Source organism: Rhincodon typus, chromosome 10 (assembly GCF_021869965.1).
Source record: "Rhincodon typus isolate 14 chromosome 10, sRhiTyp1.1, whole genome shotgun sequence".
NCBI lineage: Eukaryota > Metazoa > Chordata > Chondrichthyes > Orectolobiformes > Rhincodontidae > Rhincodon > Rhincodon typus.
In genome coordinates, this window is record NC_063341.1 from 59708401 (window position 1) to 59731314 (window position 22914).

At 40.8% G+C, this 22914-nt stretch overlaps 1 protein-coding gene across 2 annotated transcripts; it reads right to left on the reverse strand.

Moving 5' to 3' along the window:
* Window positions 1–937: 937 nt before the first annotated feature.
* Window positions 938–22821, reverse strand: cdc20 (cell division cycle 20 homolog). Of its 2 annotated transcripts, none has more exons than XM_020527916.2 (11): window positions 22714–22808; window positions 21218–21449; window positions 13347–13513; window positions 11976–12072; window positions 8960–9088; window positions 8551–8747; window positions 5457–5551; window positions 5105–5336; window positions 3831–3956; window positions 1905–2022; window positions 938–1440 (listed from the first exon to the last, which is right to left on the reverse strand). In XM_020527916.2, the coding sequence occupies exons 2-11, from the start codon at window positions 21435–21437 to the stop codon at window positions 1271–1273; spliced, it is 1551 nt and encodes a 516-aa protein (XP_020383505.1). In that variant the 5' UTR covers window positions 21438–21449; window positions 22714–22808; the 3' UTR covers window positions 938–1270. The 2 variants fall into 2 exon arrangements, with proteins under 2 accessions (XP_020383505.1, XP_048458139.1); XM_048602182.1 differs by having other exon boundaries at window positions 1005–1440; window positions 22739–22821.
* Window positions 22822–22914: the final 93 nt, after the last annotated feature.

Sequence of the window (22914 nt, forward strand, 5' to 3'; positions counted from 1 at the left end):
GGACCAGATGACAATGTTAGAATAAGGAGTCACATTTAAGACAGAAATTTCTAGAGTAGTGAATCTATGAAATTCTACACTTGAGAGCTAGAAGTTGGGTCACAAGGTATATTCAAAGCTGAGAGGCATTTTTCATCAGTAAGGGAACCAAGGGTTATGGGAACAAGACAGGAAAGTGAAGTTGAAGAGGGTCAGATTAGCCATGATCTCATTGGTGGCATAGACTCAATAGCATACTTCTGTCTATGTCTTTTAGTCATCACAATGGTAAGTAGAGATGGCTTTGATCGCTGGAACTTCATTTATTGTCCCACATCCCATGAATGGAAAAGGGCAAAATGAGCTTAAGAATCACAGAACTAGAAATTGTGTCTGATCAGAAAGGAAATGCTCCAATTCTCCCACACCCAAAATCCAATCTTTGAAAAGCAACCAGAATCACTTGTTCTTATAAAAAGAGTCTGCATTTTTTTGTAGAAGCCTGACAGATGTGAGTTAGCCATTACAGTATGGCTTGATTATCAAAAAAGACAGTTTGTTTGTTGCCCAAAATAAGCTTTCAACTATTGCACTTTTCACTTAGCAGGTATTTTTCTAGTCAGGGGACCTCTAACTTATATTTGAAATTCATGAAACTAGAAAATTGGAACGACTAGACATTAAGTCAATCAGCATCTATGAAAAAAGCAGGCTGCATCTGCGACAGAGGTTAATAGTAGTTTAGTGAATGATCATTTGATTTTTTTTTTTTTTTTTTTTTTTTTTGCAATGAACTGAGGTTTGCCTAGACATTAAATTATTGATTTAAATCCAGAATCAAGGTTTTAGCTGACTCATGTAAACAAGAATGAGTAATTACTGCTTTGGCATAACTTTAGAATGCAAATCCACTTATCAAAAAACTAGTTTAGAATAGAAAAGAGATTTCAAAAGCTTGTGTAAGCCATCTAAGTTTATTGAAAAAGTAAAAAGATTAAAATCTTTACAATTTTAAAATAGAGGTGTTTATATACAACTTTTAAAAATAAAAAAAACTTATGTACAAGAAAATACCACCCAGTGATAGAAATCCACTATTCATCATGCAAATAATTCTGAATTTGTAATAAATGGCTAAGAGGATTGAAATAATGTAAAATTTGATAAACAATGGTTTCCTTCAAATTGTATAGTTTAACACTTATTTACAAAACTCCTGTTTTAAAACTGGTGTTTTGGTTCCTTGGAGTGAAACTTCTTTTGCACACCTCTCTACAGCAGCAAATATACTTTATCGAATGCCATGATGCAGTACACTGGACTGATTAGTTACCATCTTTTTCTTTTTTGCTGGGTCCACAGCAAAACACTTCCAGATACGGATTGTTTCATCTGCAGCCACAGAGCATACTGTAGTTCCATCTGGGCTAAGAGCAAGGTCCAGCACACGGGCTTGATGACCTGAATGAGAAACCAAAAAATATGTACGTCAACTCGCATGGCATGTCTTAATGTAAAGTAGAAAGTACAAGCAGGAGTCACATTTAAAAATAGACCACAAGAAATCTTCACCTTCACTTAGGTTTGAATCTTAGCACATTTAGCTTGCAGGATTAATTGAAGTGATAAGTATGAACAGTCTTCACTCAACAATTGTGACAATTTGTCACAGCATTATTGTATGTGCAGTCCCAAGGGCAATAATATAAGCATTAGACTTAAGACAAGGCCTCAAAAAAATTTAAATTTTATCATTAAAAATCCATAACTCAGTAGTGGAATATAGTCAATAACAAAGCCACAAAACAGTTATCTAGCTGATACAAAGAAAGACAAAAAAAAGGCACAAAATGTTGTCCCAGACAAATTTAAACTTCTCCTAGAAGTTACACAACGTTTATATAGCATTTGAAAGAATATTTCACCTTTGAGTTCAGCTACTTTGGACAAGCTTGGGTACTTCCAGATTACCAACTGATTTTGTGAAAATCCATGACCAGACACCAGTTCTTTGTATTCTGTTGACCAGACTATGGAACAGACCTAAAAAGACAACATTAAAACGAGGGGCAAGGTTATATTTGAAATGGTCAAAGGAAAAAAACATAACTGCCAAATGGTCAGATCAGCTCACTCAATAGAGTGATACCAAGACCCTCAAGAAAATACCTCCAGGTCTAGGATCAACCTCAATCTTTCTTGGACTGCCTCCAGAGCCAGTATATTTTCTTTGATAGCGGACCAAAACGGCTCAGTATTCTAAGTGAGATCTAAAGTATCTTCTGGCTGTCAGAGCTATATTCCTAAGAGTCCACCACCCCCTACATTTTCCAAATCAGCATACTTGTTTGATTGGGATAGCCACAGGAGACTCTTGCACTACCTTTGCTGGAGGTCACACATCCACCTGACTATCTTTGGTTGTTCTCCCTCCCTACAAGTGTCATTTACAACACCTTCTGGAAAACCTAAATACATTACATCTATTTGCTCCTCATTACCTATACAGCTTATTCAAAAGAATTCAGATGTGTTAGACATGATTTCTTCATGAAACCATGTTGACTGTTTGATTATGTCACACTTCTAAATGCTCTGCTATTAGGTGCTTTAAATTACTAACATTTTCCCCCAATGGCAGGTGTTAAGCTAACAAGCCTATACTTAATGTTTTTGTCTGCATGCTTTTTGAATAAGGGCTAAATTGTACCATTTTGTTCCCTAGGGAATCTTTTTCTGACCATTATTAAACTAGCCTCATTACACACCACAAGATTCAAAATAGCTTGATCCCTGGTTGGATTTAAAACAGATGGTTCCAGGAGACAGTCCCAAATATAATGAATTCTTCTGTGGCTACCTCTGCCAATTTGCTTTTCCCCCCAAATCTACAAGATTGTGATCACCCATGGTTAACGTACTGCCATATGCTGTTTATTGTTCTACAGTATAGAAACTGCTAACAGGCCTACGGATTATTCCCATTAGTATCATCATCTCCTGGTTTCTCAACTTCAACCATATGGGTTCTACATCTTCCAATCAAAGATCCTTGCTAGCATACTTACTCCCTCATACTAAGAGGTAATCACCACCCTCTTTCTTCCTCCCTGCCCTTTCAAAGTCATAATGATTTTAGCTCAGATTTGATTTCCTTGCAATCATGATTCTGTACAAGATCACACCCATTAAACAAAAAAATGTTCATTAATTTAATAATCGAGTTAAATTGTTGAATCTTATGTATATGAAGTTTCTCACTTTGATGCTTTGCAACTGACACCCAATTCTGGATGTTGTCAAGCTCCTGATTACCATTTAAAACAAAATCTATTATTACATCCATCAAGCTTGTGTTTTTTGGATTCATTTGTACTGTTCTTCCATTATTAAAAACAGAAAATGGTACCAAATCACTTATTTTGCCAACTTCTTGATCACCCTAGACATGATCAAAATGACAGATACCAAAGCTGAGCATTAGAAAAATTACATTTGGGACTGACATTATCCCATTATAATCATTCCTATGTCTTTAATGATTCCATACTCCCCAAACCACACTTAGATAGCACAAAGTTTTTCTGTGGACACCCTAAATCCTTTAATTTATTTCACTCAATTTGCTTTTTCCTTGCATTTGTGCAAGTCTTTTCTTTAAAGAGTTGCAAGCTCTCAGTCATCACCACACTTGGTGTACATTAAGTGTGACATTATTCAACCACTTTTGAACCAACATTAAATGTCAGCCCAGTTTAATGTCTAAAAATGGACATGCATGATTACATGGTAACACTAGCTTCAATTCCCATCCAACAATAAATGTCATTATCTTTAGTAATACAACTAACCTGTGACCGTGTATCTACAGAATTCAAGCAAGATCCAGTATTGGCATTCCAGAGACGAATGAACCGATCACTGGTACCACCACCACTTGCAAGTATACTTGCTTGCCAAGGACACCAGGCAACTGCCTAAAAAGATCAAAAACCAGCAATGTTTGCAAGTAGATCTCAATTACAAGAAGTAGAAGACAGAGGGTGGCAGTGGAAGGTTGCTTTTCAGACTGCAGGCCTGGGACCACTGGTGTACCACAGGGATCAGAGCTAAATCCATTGCTTTATCATTTATATATGATTAGTAAGTTTGCAGCTGACATCAAAATTGGAGGTGTATTGGACAGCAAAGGAGGTTACCTCAAGTACAGTGGGATCTTCACCAGATGGGCCAATGGACAGCAATTGGAGTTTAATTTAGTTAAATGTGAGTGCTGCATTTTGGAAAGGCATATCAGGGCAGGTCTTATACACTTAATAAAGGTCCTGGGGAGTATTGCTGAACAAAGAGACCTTGAAGTGGAGATTCATAGTTCCTTGAAAATAGAGCAAAAGGTAGACAGGGAAGTGAAGATGGCATTTGGTACGTTGCTGTAATTGGTCAGTGCATCCAGTATAGGAGTTGGGAGGTCATGCTGCAGCTGTACAGGGAGAATATTGAATATTTGAATATTGCATGCAATTTTGGTCTCCCAAGTTGGCCTGTTTGTGTTGTACATCTGACTATGACAACAAAGTTTAGAAATTTTCTATTGAAAAACCTAGTTTACATAATTACCTGCAGGAGGTGGAGAATGAGGTATTACCTTTTAAAAAGGTGTAAAAAAATACAGATGGAGATTCTGGTCCATAAAATTCATTAGGTTGAGGAACATGCAAAGTAAAGATTAATGAAACTAAATGTGACTACGCAATAATGCAACCGAAATTGGTTAATTTTGATAGCTAAAATTCCTTTTCCAGCTAGGAGTTAAAACCTTGCTTCAACACCAAACATGTGGTACAAGTCCAAATTAGTCAACAAAGCTAAGATTAACACTGAATAACCTATGGAGACAAGACAAAGAATTCAGGTCAATTTGCTCCATATGCTGCTACAATAGAACAGTAACTCAGTAGGTAGCTTGCTATGCATTCAGATTTATACATTTGATACTGACCAGAATTTCCACTGAAACTAATTCACTACAGCTAGTTTTTATTTTCTAAACGTGTTTTAGAAATTGAATCCTATGAAAAGATCAAACTGCAACCTTAAAGCTTTCACCCAGTTGAAAAAAATTTACCTTAACAGCACCCTGGTGCTGTGTGAAAGTGTGCAACGGTAAGCACTCTGCATCATTCCCAGGAACACTAGGCCAGATATTCAGTATGTTGTCATTCCCACCACTAGCAAGATACCTCCCATCAGGTGACCACTTTAAGCCACAGACCTCCTGAGTGTGTCCAGTCAGAGTAGATACATGATGTTCTGCCACACGAACATCATGGTGGTGGATTTGACCTGTTCTGGAACCACTGAAAGTTGGGATTGTAAAATGTTAGAGATGCATACTTCTACATACTGAATTACACAAAGAAAATAAGCAGTTAGAACTCAAAACTGCTTTGCACAGTATCTTATTAGAATATTTTTACCTGGATAGAATATAACTGCTCCAACTGAGTGCTCCTACTCGTACAGTGTGACTCACCATATTCCTTAGGCGTTTCTGGCGCTCAACATCCCAAACCTTAAATCAAAAAAGTGTTTGTAGAATCAGGATTAGAAATTGTATACACTGCAGAGTCCAAAAACAAGACAACTACACCTGCAAACTAGCAAATCATACACAAAAGCTAGCTTCAGACCCTAGAATGAATGTCCACAGCATTACACTGTAAAGCCACAAGAGAATAGAAGTAGTGCAGTTTATCATTGTAACCTCAGCAGTATGGTAAAAAATACAATTGCTTTTTAGTTTGCAGAATAAAATTATGAATTTTTGAAAGCAAGTTTTTATTGCTAAAAAAAGGCAACATGGAATATTTTTGTCTTGCATTCATCAGGACAAATCACAACACCAAAAGGAAAACTAGCATTTATACTACTTTGAGAGGAGTGTGGATTGGTTCGCAAGTGGATTCTGATTGGTAGAGGCATTGTTACAGAAAACACACCAAGGCAATTAACAGCCTAGCTTTTTAAATTGAACAAGTCAGGTTGTTTCAAGGCAATGCCCTGAGAAATGAGGCAGAGAATGGCTGTCACCTATTCTGAAGGGAAACTTGCTTACAACATTACATATGACGACATTCTTGGACATTTGTTAAATGCTGACAATAAAGTTTGAATAGTCAGTGTAGCATCCACCTGTGTACTGGAAACTACACATCAATGCAGAGGGCTCTATTTTTCATAGCCAGAAGTGCTCTTACAACTGAACGTCTCCCCCAGTGACTAATCAGCCATGGTATTTTTCATCTACGATCAACACCAGTAAATGACTAAATTTTCCCAATTGATTAATTTCATCCACCCACTTTTTTTTCTAACTGTTGAGATGTTATTACAATAGTCACTGGGCAAGACTCTTGGGACAAGATTTGCTTGCATTTGGAGAAGAATGAACTTTAAAGTACCAAATTTGATTGCATGGTTTTGGGGAAGTGACAGATAATTAGAGGGTAGTGGAGTGGATGTTGCCTACATGGCCATTACTAAAGCATTTGACAAAGGTCCCTCATAGTAGCCTGATCCAAATGATCGAGGTGCACTGAATCGGAGGAGTTGCAAGTTGGATACAAAATTGGCTTGGTCATAGAAAACAGGGTAGTTGTAGAGGGTCTTTTCCTGACTGGGAGACTGTGACCAGTAGAGTTCTCCAAGGATCAGTTAGGATCTCTGGATATAGCAGGATATAGACCAATTGAAAGCTGATCAGAGAATAGCAGAGTTTAATCCAGAGAAATGCAAGGTGATTTATTTTGGGAAGTCAATGCAAAAGGAAAGTATATAAAATGGCAGGAACCTTAGGAACATTTGATGTAGAGGAATCTTGGGGTCCAGGTCCCTAGCTCCCAGAAAAGGACAACACAACTGGACAAGCTGATAAAGGCAGCATACAGCATGCTTGCCTTCAGTCAGGGCATGGAGCATGAAAGTTGCAAGGTCATGTTGCAGCTGTTCAAGACTCAGGTGACATTTGGAATACTGCGTACAGTTTTAGTCACCACACCACAAAGGATGTTGAGGCTCGAGGGTACAAGAGGGATTTAACTAGGATGTTGCCTGAACTGGAGTGTATTAGCTGTAAGGGGCAGTTGGATAAAGTTGGGTGGTTTTCACAAGTTTCAGAGAGACTGAGAGATGATCTGTCAAATACATAAAATTGTCTCTTGGAGTCTTCCCCTGGATGGAAAGGTCAAATTGGGTTTCCAGCTGGGGGGACGGGGGGTGCATTGTTGGTGGTGGGCTTACAGGGGAGCACGAGAGGGACTTTTTTTAAAACAAAAAAGTACTAGCTGCCTGAAATGCACTGCTGAGGTTGGGGAGGGGCTAGGGTAGGGGGGTGGTGGCGTTGAATCAGACATGTTAGCAAAAAGTTTAAGCGGCATTGACAGACAGGCAGGGGCAGGGATACCAACCATGTACAGGCAATTGGGATTAGTTTTGAACGGCAGCATAGTCAGCACAGATATGGAACAAAAAAGGATCTGTTCCTGTGCTGCACTTTGTTCCACACCATCAGTTTGTCTCTAGCCACAAATTAAATTAAACAAAGGCAGGAGGGTAAAGGCAAATCAGCACGGAGTAGATAGAAAACAAAGGGGAACACATCTCTTGCAAGTAGCAAATCACTTAGGAGGTCTGTTTCTGTTCAGCAGACAGGAAAGTGCTTGCTAAAGAGATCTAAATTCTTGAAATCTGGAATTCAGTTCGAAAGAAGAGCCATATTCAGCTTGCACTGCTACTTACTACAGATGTACCAGACCGACTTTTTTTTCATCATATGTTGTTATCTGAAAACCTGAGAAATTGCAGGGTATGTTTCTAGAAGTGGCTAAACTTAACCAGGGTCATTGGTTAGTAAGTTGAAAAGCAACTCTGGAAAGCAATACAACAGGACAGTCATACCAGGAATGAAGGTACTTGGCTGATAAATGTTATTTGATAGGATTCCTGACTGACCCTGCATTAGTAAAAAAGTAGCTTATTGTGGAATTGTGTAGTTACAGTTTTGGAACTGATATGGGTGCTTGTGAAAGATGCATCTTTGATTTGTTAAAGTATATTTATTTCAAGTGTAATCCTCATGTTGCATTTTAATTTGCTTTGTTTCCAGTTTTAATTAAAGTAAAAGCTACAAAAGCAAATTCTGTCAGCAATGTCTTCTTGGGAGTACATTCAGTGAACTTGTTGCTTCAGTTTACTGATCTCCACAAGCACCAGAACAGGTATCTTCATTTTGTGCTGGCTAAAAACCAAATGCATCTGCTACGAAGCATTGTAGAAAGTAAGCCATCTTAGATTTTAACAGATCATTGATGTTAACGTCAGTTATAATCAAATTATTTTTCTGGTGAGAATATGAAGCAAATCTAACTTCAGTATAATTAATATCTACAAGTATAGTGGCTAGATAGTATAGAAGAGAGATCAAAACAAGATTAAACATTGACAATTCAGATGCTTTTAGATAGATTACAGTAGTTGCTTCATCTACCAAGTAAAACCTATCACTGTTCCTACCTGAACTTCTCCATTCCTTGTTCCAACTGCCAGATAGTTGCCTTCTTTTATCCATGACACAGAAGCAATGTAATCCTCCTGACCCTCCAATTGCACAAGCAATAAGATTTGACCGGATTCAGCATGCCAGAGATATACATTATTTCCAAGGCCCACAGCCAAGTAATTCAGTGAGCTCCAATCAATCAGATTTAGGTCTGAAAGGTGGAATGGGCACAGGTGTTAGGAAAGAAGAAAGGAGGGAAAGCAAAGAAAACCAACGCAATGCAGAAAAAGAAAGACTTAATTCTACTTTATATAAAAATCAATGTTATTGCACAAAATTGAAAGATAAATTAGGCAAGATTATGGAAACCAGGTATTTCCTCACTTCTGCATGCCAAAATAATGTTTCTACTTCATAACTTACAGTAATCATTCCTGATCTCTGGAGCATCCAAGATTCTCTCTGGCATTGAGGGAATGTACCGAGTGGACTTCTTGGTGGAGCTTGGTGTTGTTGACTGACTGTACAGAACCTTCAGATTATTCTGGTAACCTGGAAAACAAGGACAAACTAAAACCACAGGACATGAGTGGAGGGCCTCCCTACCCAATGGATGGGATTCCAGCTGAAAAAACCACAGAACAGAAGGATTCTAGGAATAGCTAACTAGTAGTACTTTAGTAGAAACAGCCAATTCCAAAATTGAACTATTTAATCCTCTGCACTGTTATTTTACAGTATTGGGCAAGTTCAGCCCTAACAAGTACCCTTACCCACCCACCCCATTTTACATTAACTACACCCACAAAACACTCCAAATAAACTAACTGGATGTTAAAATTACCCCCACGAGAACATTGAGCACAACCAGAGATTAATTCCTGGATGAGCTGCTCACAATCTCCTCTCCGCTCCAAAATAAGGATGACCCAGAGTACACAAAATTTAAATACAGTTTTTTTGCTTAAACCAGAGCATTGATAAACTCTACAGTTAACACTGAAGTCAGAAAGGGCAAGTTGGGAAGCTCCTTACAAGAACAGCTTCCAGTATATTTAAAATGGAACCAATTATTCAATTAGAATGGTTATGTTAATTACCCCTAGCATTCTAGCTGCATTGTCAAAGTTGTTAAACAAAGGCAGGTTATGGTAGAGAGGAAGAGAAAAGCAAGTTACTGACTTGGGTCTAGAGGAATAGCCAAAACAAGCATGTAGATGGAGAAATTGCAGTTAGAAAAATGGAGAAGACCAAAAAATATACTAGCCACTTTTTCCTTAAAAATGTTGCTCTCAGGACAAGAATGCATGTAAAACATCCAGAATAGTAGGCACTAAAAGACTGATATCTACTTTAGACCAGTCTTCTAGGAAGAAGATTCTTGCATGACACTGACCCTGTTCATCTCACCATCCCAAAAGTCCCAATTATGCAATACTCCCTTGCTCATCCCACATTTCCTAATTAGAAATGTAGCAAGCTCAAGCTATTTTTAATGCTCATGTTAAAAACTATACCAAATGTCATTTGACCACTTGCATATATTCAGTCCCTAATTACTTTTTAAACCAAAGGGTTACTTTGTTTCTCTCCATAGACTCAGCACTGCAAAACAATGGGTAGCCTCATACCCGAGAAGTCCAATAACAATTTGCAAGTTGAAAGCTCAGAAAATGGTAGCCATCTATGGACATGGAATTCACCTAGTCAGTATTTCAAGTCACAGGAATTTGGCATTTGGAAGAGATTGATATTTGATGGAGATTTAAAATCCTTGCCTTTAACAATTGCTAATATTTGAATCTGGGTGCTAAGAAAGTTATCAAGACCAAGAATGTATTATTCCAGGTGAGAAATCCAACTGTGACATTTAGACCTCAAGGTGACAATCATTACTTGGATAAATAAACTTGAGATCTTTAATGACCCCTTCACACTATGTACACCACTACCCCACTTCTAACCTGCCTGAAGATGTTGCCCCTCATTTCAGGACATGCAAAGCTCAAATCTCCCTTAATTCAGTTTTTACTTCAAAACAACATTTAATTGCAAGCGGAATCTTTTTTGTCATAGATATCTCACCACACCCCTCCTGATCTATTGGCAGTCTTTGCCGCTTGACAACATTTACTTCAATGCTCACCACTGTTCAGATGGGGGTGGACTGCCCTTGCCAGATTCTATGCATGCAATTCAAGTTTTATCTACTTGCATCCTTCCCACTCAGACTGACTCCACATCATTCAGAAGAATCACTTTGCACACAATGACACCCAATCCAGTTCTACATTATCTTTGAATTGCTAGGCTGACATTCACCATTGGATGAGCAGATATTTACATCATGGAAACCAAAGCCAGCAGCTTCATTTTTGATCTCAAACTATTGTACCCAAATAGATCAACCTCAGACTACTCAAAAGCTCAGCAGTGTCATCAGCAAGAGTGCCATTTGCAATTGCATAGTAACAGTTGTCTTCGACTGGATGAACATACCTTTCTCATAACTTAAATTCCATAAGAGGGTGTCTAAATGTTTATTACTACTGTATTATCAGGAAGAAAGTCTAGTACATACTTTGGCACTATTAGTACTTCTGTTATTCTCTCTATTTAAGAATCCTCCTTCTCAATATCATGTTTCTTAGACCCCAACTGTGTCCACTGTATCATGCACATCTACTCCCACCCATTCTCTGCACAACCTGAATCATTAATGCTTCTCGTTTGTCATTCTATGCCACAAGCCTCCATTCAAAATTTAATCCATCTTCTGCTTTTTGTTACTTCAGCGTGATAGCAGTAAACATTCTTCCCTTCTCAGGGCTGCAACTTCAGCACCCTGGTATACCATCATCCACGAATCTCCTACCATGCCAATATTCCACACAAGTACAGAACCTTCCTTTTTACATTGAAGTTTTTGACATTAGTAACACACTTGTACTTAATTCTTGGAGACCAAACAGATTGTATAACTGATTTGTAGAACCTTCAGTCTCAAGTATGATAGACCTTTGCTATCTAGTCATTAAATCCATCACTGGACAACCTTATGCAATTCTGATAAACGTCAGACCATAATTCTCTCCAGATTGTGCCAGATCCCTCATCTGCTAGTGAAAAAGGTGGCTCCAAAGGGATTGAGAAATTGATAGGGATGGACTGAAAAGCTTCCATTTAGAGGAATAGCCAGAAGTTACTTCACTGCTTGCATATCAACTCTCAACTTATGAAAACCTCATGATTATACTTCATAATCTGAACTCAATTGGCATTTCAGATGACCACAATTTCAATCCTCAGTCATGCTTCACCTCATTTTCACTTTCAACATCAGCTTGCTGGACTCATTTGTTACTATCAAATTTCCGATCTAGGCAAATATTCCTAAATACTTGTTAAATATTCTAAAATGAAAACAAAATTAAAATACCTTCTGGCGCAGATAGAGGTTTCCCACTCATACGTAGAACTTTTGCCTGCTGAACATCATAACCATTCAAGTTCATGGACCAGGTCTTCTGTTGCTCCTGGAGAAAAGATACCATAATCTATTTCACGAACCAATGTAGGGACAAATTGGATCCAAAACTGGCTTAGTGTCAGGAAGCAGAGGCTGAAGTTTGAAGGTTAAGAGACGGTTCAGATTTGGTCCTGGTACCTGTTTGCAGTACAAGTTAATAATCTATACATGTGTAGAAACTATGATCAGTAAGACCACAGACAGTGGTGTGGTAAGTAGCGAGGAGGAACACCTTAGGCTACAGGACATAACTGACAGGCTGAATAGTTACAAATGAAATGCAACATTGAAGAGAAGGGCAATGCACTTTGAGATGATGATCATCAAAGCAAGGGATTACACATCAACTGGCAAGACTCCAGGAAATAGGATTAGAGGGACACTAATATGTTCACTGACCCTTGAAAGACATAGTTAAGATGGCTAAGGCAGTATATGGAATATTTGCCTTTATTAGTCAGAGTTCAATGCAAGAGCAAGAAGACAATGGAACTGTATAGGTCTATTAGTTATACCATAGCTGGAGTACTCAATGCAGTTGTGGTGACCACAACTTAGGAAAGATAATGACTGCACTAGAGAGTGCAGAAGAGAATCACCAGGACATACCCTGGCCTGGAGCAATTCAGCTGAACAGACATGACAGGGTGGGAGTATTGTGCTTAGAACTGAGAAAGCTGGTGGGGTGAGGAAGGGGATTGTGTAAGGGAAGGAGGAATCGAAAATGTACAAAGTTCTAGGGGCCATAGACAGGGCAGACAGAGGGGATCTTTCCTCCTTACCAGAGGGAGGAGTTTTGGGGTTTTAAATAAAAAAAAGGTGGTTTAGAGGGGATTTGAGGAAAGAACTTTTCACCCCGAAGGACACACACTGCCTTAAAAAAGACAAAAACCCTCAAGACAAGTAGTAAATGCCATAGCAAAAGGGCTACAGGCCATGTGCTAGAATAGGCAAGATAGTTGATGACAAGCGTCAATGCAATGAGCCAGAGTTTTCGCAGCATTGAAACAGGCTCCACGAGTAACCTAGATACAATTTAGTTTAAGATTTTTACACTGGTCTATACAATCTGTTATTCCTCATACCAGATGGGCCTAGTGAAAGCATCTACATCCAATCTGCTTTCAAATAGCATCAAAGCACAAACAAGAGCAACAGGATACAATTATATCAAGCATTCATTGATCAGTTTTACAATCATAAATTATGAAGCATCACAATAGTTTGTTGAATTGTTTTGAAATCAAATTTGTTACTGTTAAGTTAATCTTTTGTACTCACTTTCTTGGTTGGAGATTCATTTTCTTGCTCGTTTTCTTTAGAGATCAAGAAATGTGCTACCTCCATTTGTGCTGCATTACGGATTGGAATGTAACGATCACCACCTGCTTTTGACGGAGTCCCTTGAACACGAGAACATTTCGAAGATTTGGGAGTTTTTGTTTTTCCTGTAAACAAAAAGTGTGATATAAATGACCATTGTTGCAGCTTTCATTCTTTCAGAGCCATTTCAATTATCACAACAATCACCAACATGGCTGAAGGGACTAACATGGAAAGATAATGGATTAATAGGAGACAATGGAGAAGAGTGCCCTGCAGTCTGCTTCACTGCAATGCTGTCTGGGAAGTGTCAAAAAGTGAAGCAGGGCAAGAGAAGCAGCTGACCGAGTGTGTATGGTCAGTACTTGTATCATGTTTATTTGCACATAGTTTGTCAAGTTTTATTTTGGATGGCATATGCAAGGGCAATAGTGCACTGGTCCAGAGAAGAGCCCTATAGCAATTAATATTTGATTTTAGGGGTAATCCAAGGCTTAACAGAAATAGTTTATGGAAGAAGAGCACAAGACCATTGTGTGCTCTTCCTGCTCTACATACTGCAGCTCCTGGATGCCCAAGTTTCAGGAGGCCAAGAGTATTGTCAATAGCACAGAGATGGTCACTTCACAGATTAAGGTGACAGGGAGGGAAATGGACGACCACAAGGCAACAATACAGGATTAGGCAAGCAATGCAGGAGTCAATGATGGGCATTCCCCTGCAATGGATATACCACCTAGGAAATTGTTGAGGAAAGCAGCAACAGCCATGTGTTGGTTTTGCTGTACAGAGGAGAAATAAGTGTAGGAAGGTTATAGCAATAGGAGATTCAATCACAAGGGGAATTGGTAGACATTTGTGACTACAAACAAGACTCCAGGTTGGTACATTGCCTCCCAGGTACTAGGGTCAAGGATCAAACATGGTTTGGAACAGCTAAAGGACAACATGTTTTTTTTTGGGGTTGGGGGAGGCGGGAAGAGGTGGAGTGGAGAAAGACAGTGGAAGAAGGGACAAGATCCTAAAAAGGAGTATGGGGAATTGGGAAGCAGTTTAAACAGTAGGTTTTCAAAGGTAGATGATGATCTCGGGATTGCTAAGCATCAAGGTCAAAGTGGAAAAAGCAGGATGTATCAGATGATTGTGTGGCTGGAAACAGTGCTGGGGTGGGGGGTGGGGGGTGGAGGGTGGAGGGGGGTGGGTGAAGGATTCAGATTCCTGGTATCAGTTCTGAGGGAGGTGGCATCAGTACAATCTGAACAAGTTGTATTCGGGCAGGACTGGAAGTGATAGAGTGTATTTGCTGGTGTAGTCTGGGATGGGTTAAATTAAAATGTCAGGGATGGGAGAAGTGGGCAGGTGGTAACCCATACTGGCAGACAAAGGAGGGGAAAAAAGGGCAAAACAGAAAGAGAAAGAGAAAATGATTGGCTGAGTGTAAAGAGCAAGAACCAAGCAGGGCCACAGTGCAAACAATAAACTAGTCTAAAATGTTAGAAATATAAAGCTGAAAAAATAATCTTAATGCACAGCAGATTCAAAGTGATCTAGTTGCACAAAGACAAACAGAGATGATAGCTGGGATTACAGCTGTGGATGCAGGATGACCAGGGATAGGTAGTGAATATTATGGCTTATTTGTTTTAAGGACAGAGAGGAAAGGGAGGTGTGGTGGCATTGCTGGTTAAGGAGAACAGTAACACAATAATGAAGGATATTAGCTCTAGTAAAGTGGAATCTGTATGGGTAGAGCTTAGAAACATTAAGGGGCAGAAAAATAATAGGAGGGTTGTAAATAGCCCCAAAAGTGTAGTGGTAAGGTTACAGGAAGCATTAAATAGAAACCTGGAGACAAGTAATCAAAGTACAGCTATAAATATAGGCAACTTTAATCTGAACATAGACAGACAAATCAAATCTGTAACAATGCTGTAGAAAAGGAATTCCTGGAGGAATTTAGGTTACACCCCAAATCCTGATATTACGCCTTTTTAAAAAAAGGCTATGTACAGAATGGTCTCTAGACCAATTCATCCAGGAGCCAACTAGACAACAAGCCATTGTGCCATTAGAAAGGAATATTTGGCAATGTAGCTGTACAATTCCCCTTGGGAGAGTGACCACAAAGATGGCATTCATTAAGCTGGAGAATGACAGTTGATTCTGAGACCAGGATCCTGAATCTAAAAAAATTACCATGGTATGAGGTGATGACAGTGGATAGGCAATAGCAAATATTTAAAGAATGTGTATGCATGTAAAGAATGTGTACAATTGTTAATTCCTGTCTGGCACAAAAATAAAATGAGAAAGGTGGCCCTAGGAATAACAGATGTATTGGCAGTCATCTTTCAAAGATTCTAGATTCTGGAACAATTCCTATGGATTGAAAGGCAGTGAAAGTAACACCACCATTTAAAAAGATAGTGAACAGGGAATTATAAACTGGCTAGTCTGATATTAGTAGTGGGGAAAATGCTGGAGTCCATTACAAAAGATTAATAGCAGAGTACTTGGAAAACAGTGACAGGATTGGATGAACTCAGCATGCAATACACTGAGTTGGTAAACTACTACTGCAGCTGTAAAGGGCCTTAATGAAATGTAGGCCCTGTGTACAGCTTTGCTCTTAAGAAATTGCATTACAAGCAGCTCAGGGAAAATTCATTTGACCTGGCATCAAGATGTTAGCCTTTGATGAAAGGTTGATCAGTGTGGAGCTTAGAAGTCAAGTGATCTTATTGAAAGATACAAGACCCTGAAGAATCTAATAAAATGGATGCTTGGGAACTAGGAGATAGACTTACACAAGAAGTAGTCCATCTTGCAAAGGGTTTTTGGTCTCTGGAACTTCCTTTCCCAGACAGCAGTGGAAACCAGGTTGATGAATATATTCAAGTGATGAGGAAATCAAGGGTTATGGTGCTCATGTTATTTGCTTCTCTATTCTTATGGGATTTTGGCCATCATTGGGGAAAGCTCAGGGACGAGTGTGCTCTGATCATACCAAACAATATGGCCATCATGCAGATAGATGTGATGCAGTAAGCGTTTAAGTGTATGGTGATAACAGTACCTTGTCATATGCGCATGTGCAAGATCAGGGAAGCATTCCAGCCACCATGGACCTTACCTCAAAAGCCATTTACCCCCACTTGTAGCAACACTTTCCTCCCACGCTGTTGGGTCACGATAGACATATGCACTCTGTGCCACCTATCATGGTATTCACATGAAACAGTCTGCCCACCCCCAAATGCTCTTGAATTGAGTGGCTTGCTGCACCGTTTTTAGGTGTCAGTTAGGAATCAGCCACAGTTTTGGGGCTGGAGTATCACGTAGGACAGATAAGCAAATATATTATCGGATCAATTTGGAGGCTGAGGGGGTAATTGAGAGGAGTTACAGGGAGGTAGTCACACCTCAGGTACAGAAAAAAAGGTAGATGGGTTACAATCAGGGGACGGAAAGGGAACAGGCAGACAGTGCAGGGGTCCCCTGTGGCCGTTCCCCACAACAAGTATACCGTTTTGGATACTGTAGGGGTGGAGGGAAACGGCTTACCAGGGGTAAGCCATGGGGTACAGGTCTCTGGCACAGAGTCTGTCCCTGTTGCTCAGAAGGGAAGGTTGGGGCAGGGGGGGGGGGGGGGGGGGGGGAGAAGAGAGAGGACGACAGCATTAGTCATTGGGGACTCCATAGTTAGGGGGACAGATAGGAGATTCTGTGGGAATGAGACAGACTTGCGGTTGGGGTGTTGCCTCCCAGGTGCCAGGGTCCGTGATGTCGCGGATCATGTTTTCGGGATCCTTAAGGGGGAGGGGGAGCAGCCCCAAGTCGTGGTCCACATAGGCACCAACGACATAGGTATGAAAAGGGGGATGGGGATGTAAGGCAGAAATTCAAAGAGCTAGGGTGGAAGCTTAGAGCTAGAACAAACAGTTATCATCTCTGGTTTGTTACCCGTGCCATGTGCTAGCGAGGCGAGGAATAGGGAGAGAGAGCAGTTGAACACGTGGCTACAGGGATGGTGCAGGAGGGAGGGATTCAGATACCTGGATAATTGGGGCTCATTCTGGGGTAGGTGGGACCTCTACAAACAGGATGGTCTACACCTGAACCAGAGGGGTACCAATATCCTGGGGGGGAAATTTGCTAATGCTCTTTGGGAGGGTTTAAACTAATTCAGCAGGGGGATGGGGACCTGAATTGTAGCTCCAGTGTACAGGAGGTTGAGAGTAGTGAGGTCATGAATAAGGTTTCAAGGTCGCAGGAGTGTACCGGCAGGCAGGAAGGTGGTTTGAAGTGTGTCTACTTCAACGCCAGGAGCATCCGGAATAAGGTGGGTGAACTTGCAGCATGGGTTGGTACCTGGGACTTCGATGTTGCGGCCACTTCGGAGACATGGATAGAGTAGGGACAGGAATGGTTGTTGCAGGTTCCAGGGTTTAGATGTTTCAGATAGATCAGGGAAGGTGGTAAAAGAGGGGGAGGTGTGGCATTGTTAGTCAAGGACAGTATTACGGTGGCAGAAAGGACGTTTGACGAGGACTCGTCTACTGAGGTAGTATGGGCTGAGGTTAGAAACAGGAAAGGAGAGGTCACCCTGTTGGGAGTTTTCTATAGGCCTCCGAAAGGTTCCAGAGATGTAGAGGAAAGGATTGCAAAGATGATTCTGGATAGGAGCGAAAGTAACAGGGTAGTTGTTATGGGGGACTTTAACTTTCCAAATATTGACTGAAAACGCTACAGTTTGAGTACTTTAGATGGGTCAGTTTTTGTCCAATATGTGCAGGAGGGTTTCCTGACAGTATGTAGATAGGCCAACAAGAAGCAAGGCCACATTGGATTTGGTACTCGGTAACGAACCAGGCCAGGTGTTAGATTTGGAGGTAGGTGAACACTTTGGTGGTAGTGACCACAACTTGGTTACGTTTAATTTAGCAATGGAAAGGGACAGGTATATACCACAGGGCAAGAGTTATAGTTGGGGGAAAGGCAATTATGAGGCGATTAGGCAAGATTTAGGATGCATAGGATAGAGAAGAAAACTGCAGGGGCTGGGCACAATTGAAATGTGGAGCTTGTTCAAGGAACAGCTACTACGTGTCCTTGATAAGTATGTACCTGTCAGGCAGGGAGTGGTCGAGCAAGGGAACCGTGGTTTACTAAAGAAGTTGAATCTCTTGTCAAGAGGAAGGAGGCTTATGTAGAGATGAGGCATGAAGGCTCAGTGAGGGCGCTTGAGAGTTACAAGTTAGCCAGGAAGGACCTAAAGAGAGAGCTAAGAAGAGCCAGGAGGGGACATGAGAAGTCTTCAGCAGGTAGGATCAAGGAAAACCCTAAAGCTTTCTATAGGTATGTCAGGAATAAAAGAATGACTAGAGTAAGATTGGGGCCAGTCAAGGACAGTAGTGGGAAGTTGTGCGTGGAGTCCGAAGAGATAGGAGAGGTGCTAAATGAATATTTTTCGTCAGTATTCACACAGGAAAAAGACAATGTTGTCGAGGAGAATACTGAGATACAGGCTATTAGACTAGACAGGATTGAGGTTCATAAGGAAGAGGTGTTAGCAATTCTGGAAGGTGTGAAAATAGATAAGTCCCCTGGGCCGGATGGGATTTATCCTAGGATTCTCTGGGAAGCTAGGGAGGAGATTGCAGAGCCTTTGGCTTTGATCTTTATGTCGTCACTGTCTACAGGAATAGTGCCAGGAGACTGGAGGATAGCAAATGTTGTCCTCTTGTTCAAGAAGGGGAGTAGAGACAACCCTGGTAATTATAGACCAGTGAGCCTTACTTCAGTTGTGGGTCAAGTGTTGGAAAGGATCATCATCTCGAAAGGAATAATTTGATTAGGGATAGTCAACACGGTTTTGTGAAGGATAGGTCGTGCCTCACAAACCTTATTGAGTTCTTTGAGAAGGTGACCAAAGAAGTGGATGAGGGTAAAGCGGTTGGTGTGGTGTATATGGATTTCAGTAAAGCATTTGATAAGGTTCCCCACGGTAGGCTATTGCAGAAAATATGGAGGCATGGGATTGAGGGTGATTTAGCGGTTTGGATCAGAAATGAGCTAACTGTAAGAAGACAGAGGGTGGTGGTCGATGGGAAATGTTCATCCTGGAGTTCAGTTACTAGTGGTGTACCGCAAGGATCTGTTTTGGGGCCACTGCTGTTTGTCATTTTTATAAATGACCTGGATGAGGGCATAGAAGGATGGATTAGTAAATTTGCGGATGACACTAAAGACGGTGGAGTTGTGGATAGTGCGGAAGGATTTTGCAGGTTACAGAGGGATATAGATAAGCTGCAGAGCTGGGCTGAGAGGTGGCAAATGGAGTTTAATGCAGAAAAGTGTGAGGTGATTCACTTTGGAAGGAGTAACAGGAATACAGAGTACTGGGCTAATGGTAAGATTCTTGGTAGTATGGATGAGCGGTGTCCATGTGCATAGATCACTGAAAGTTGCCACCCAGGTTGATAGGGTTGTTAAGAAGGCGTATGGTGCGTTAGGTTTTATTGGTAGAGGGATTGAGTTTCGGAGCCATGAGGTCATGTTGCAGCTGTACAAAACTCTGGTGCGGCCGCACTTGGAGTATTGCGTACAGTTCTGGTCGCAGCATTATAGGAAGGATGTGAAAGCATTGGAAAGGGTGCAGAGGAGATTTGCCAGGATGTTGCCTGGTATGGAGGGAAGGTCTTATGAGGAAAGGCTGAGGGACTTGAGGCTGTTTTCGTTAGAGAGAAGAAGGTTAAGAGGTGACTTAATAGAGACATACAAAGATGATCAGAGGATTAGATAGGGTGGACAGCGAGAGCCTTTTTCCTCGGATGGTGATGGCTAGCACGAGGGGACATAGCTTTAAATTGAGGGGTGATAGATATAGGACAGATGTCAGAGGTAGATTCTTTACTCAGTAGTAAGGGTGTGGAATGCCCTGCCTGCAACAGTAGTAGACTCGCCAACTTTAAGGTCATTTAAATGGTCATTGGATAAACATATGGATGATAATGGAATAGTGTAGGTTAGATGGGTTTCAGATTGTTGCACCGACCTGTGAAACCATCGAGGGCCAAAGGACCTGTACTGCGCTGTAATGTTCTATGTTCTCAATATGGGAGATTTCTTTCCCCAACACAATGAGGGAACCAAACTTAAAAGAAACACACTATTTAGCATCTGTCATTACTAAGATGAGTTTTATATTCATGACTTAATGAATGGTGGCAATTTAACTGACCATTGCCCACAACATTGACTTGAAGGTAACCTGACAAGTCAGCACAGGCAGCAGGGCAGAAATATTCACTTGGTGCCATCTGCAGAGGGCAATTCCTATCCTGCCAGTCTTTAACTTAGATTGATGTTACACATCAGACAACATTTTTCTGAAAAGTTGTTTTTGAGTTTACTGTAATGCTTTGTAAATTTCATCACCTATCGTAGGTGGTGGTCAAGGATGAAATAAGGCACATAAGAAACAATCCTTTGTAGGTACGAACATCTGCTGTACTTCAGAATACTGCACAAGTAACATAGGATACACTCAGGAAAACATGACATGAAATCAAATTGGCTGAAGTCAAAGATTACCAAGCATTACAACTATTACCTGTAGGAGTGGGGCATTTTCCAGTAGAAATCCAAGCTGAGGAGGAACTATATCTCTATTGTCTATTTCTCTACCCCTGTATACTCAGAATTTGGTGTGCAACAACGTGGAAGTTTTAAAAAAGGTCTAAAGTCCAATGAACACTAAAATGTTGAGATGAACAGTAGAAACTAGAGCAATCTTGATGCAGCAAATAGAAAGTTTTAAAAGTTACCTGGTGTTTTGCTGGGTGTCACCACCATGGATGCATTAAGTGATCGATTTCTTGTTTTCATTGGTGATAGACCACTGGTATTAGCAGAAGTTGACATTGACCCAGAAACACTATTGTTTTCCTTTGCTTTCCGCTGCCATCTAGCTAGTGGCCCATTTGTTATGGGAGCATCCAACTTCAGAAGGTTGTTGATGTCACTCTCAAAAACAAATTGAGACATTCTTCACACCTTCTGTGAAGTGCAGACACATTAAAAATAGGTCAGGAGGAAGCCAACCACAATTTAGCCTAGCCTCAAATTTCATTTGATACATATTTAGATAACTGTCAGTCATTTAAGCCTTCCAGCCACCATGGACCTTATCTCAAAAGCAGTTTACCCCCATTATTCACACTTCTGGCAACACTTGCCTTCCAAGCCATTGGGTCATGATAGACATACGCACTCTGTGCCACCTGTCATGGTATTCACATGAAACAATCTGCTGCCCACCCCCAAATGAAACAGGAATTCCATGTTTAATACACTTGGGTTATAGAGTCATATAGCATGGAAACAGGCCCTTTGACCCATATCTAGTCTGGTCAACAGACACCAAACTACATTAATCCAATTTACCTGTACTTAGTCCACAGCCTATGCACTGGCATATTAAGTGCATAATGCTAAATGTTTCAAGGATATTTGCCTCCACCACCCTCTCAGGTAGCATGTCCCATATTTCTACTACCCCTGGGTGAAAACATCCAGATTTCCTCTAAACCACTTACTCATCTTAAACTTATGTCCTTTTGTCTTAGGCAAAGTTTGGGTTTTGCCAGGGCCACTCAGCTCCTGACCTCATTACAGCCTCAGTCCAAACAAAGATAAAAAGAACTGAACGCCAGAGATAAAGTAACAGTCTTTGAAATCAAGGCAATAATTAATACAAGTGGCACCAAGTACCCTCACAAAACTGGAGTCAACAGGTACCAAGTGGAGAACTGTTCATGTTTTGCATTGGTAATGACGCCAATTGACAGTGGTGACTGTTACAAGTATCAGATTAATAGCCCTGTTGACAGTTAACCACCACATGTGCACAATAGCAGTTTCACGTAAATTCAGGATCACAGTTTTTACAACTCAAAAGGCCCTCCAGCCCATCGGCCTGCTGGTCATCAATTCTATTCTAACCCAATTTTGAGGTTTACAGCCTTGTAGATTTGATGGTGAACTTGAACCCAGCCCTTCTGGGCCAGAGGCAAGGACATTGCTAGAGCCACCCTCTTGTAACCTTATAAGCTCTGGCGTTTCAAGGGCACGATTACAGACCTCTCAAACGTCCTGGGGATTCACATCCCTGCTATTCCTACACGCAGAGAGCTCCCGATACCCACCAGTCTCTGGGTGACTATAAAATCCTCAATAGGATCTGCCGGTAAAACTCAGCCCAACTTGAGCTTCAGAATAAGACAAAGCAAAATTAAAGTCAGGGTTGCGAGGGGAGTCTCACCGTTTCCTCAGGCCCGGATCAGTACCTTTTGTTCTCAAATCTCAGTTCTCCGCTCAAAATGGCTGCACGCCGTTGCCTCTGGATTTAAATCCAAGCCGCCAACCGCCCCACCAAACCGCGCGTTCCCATTCGTCCGCTCAAACCAAAGCACCCATCTCCATTGGGCGAATCGAGCGAAGGCTCTGAATGGATGGACCAGAA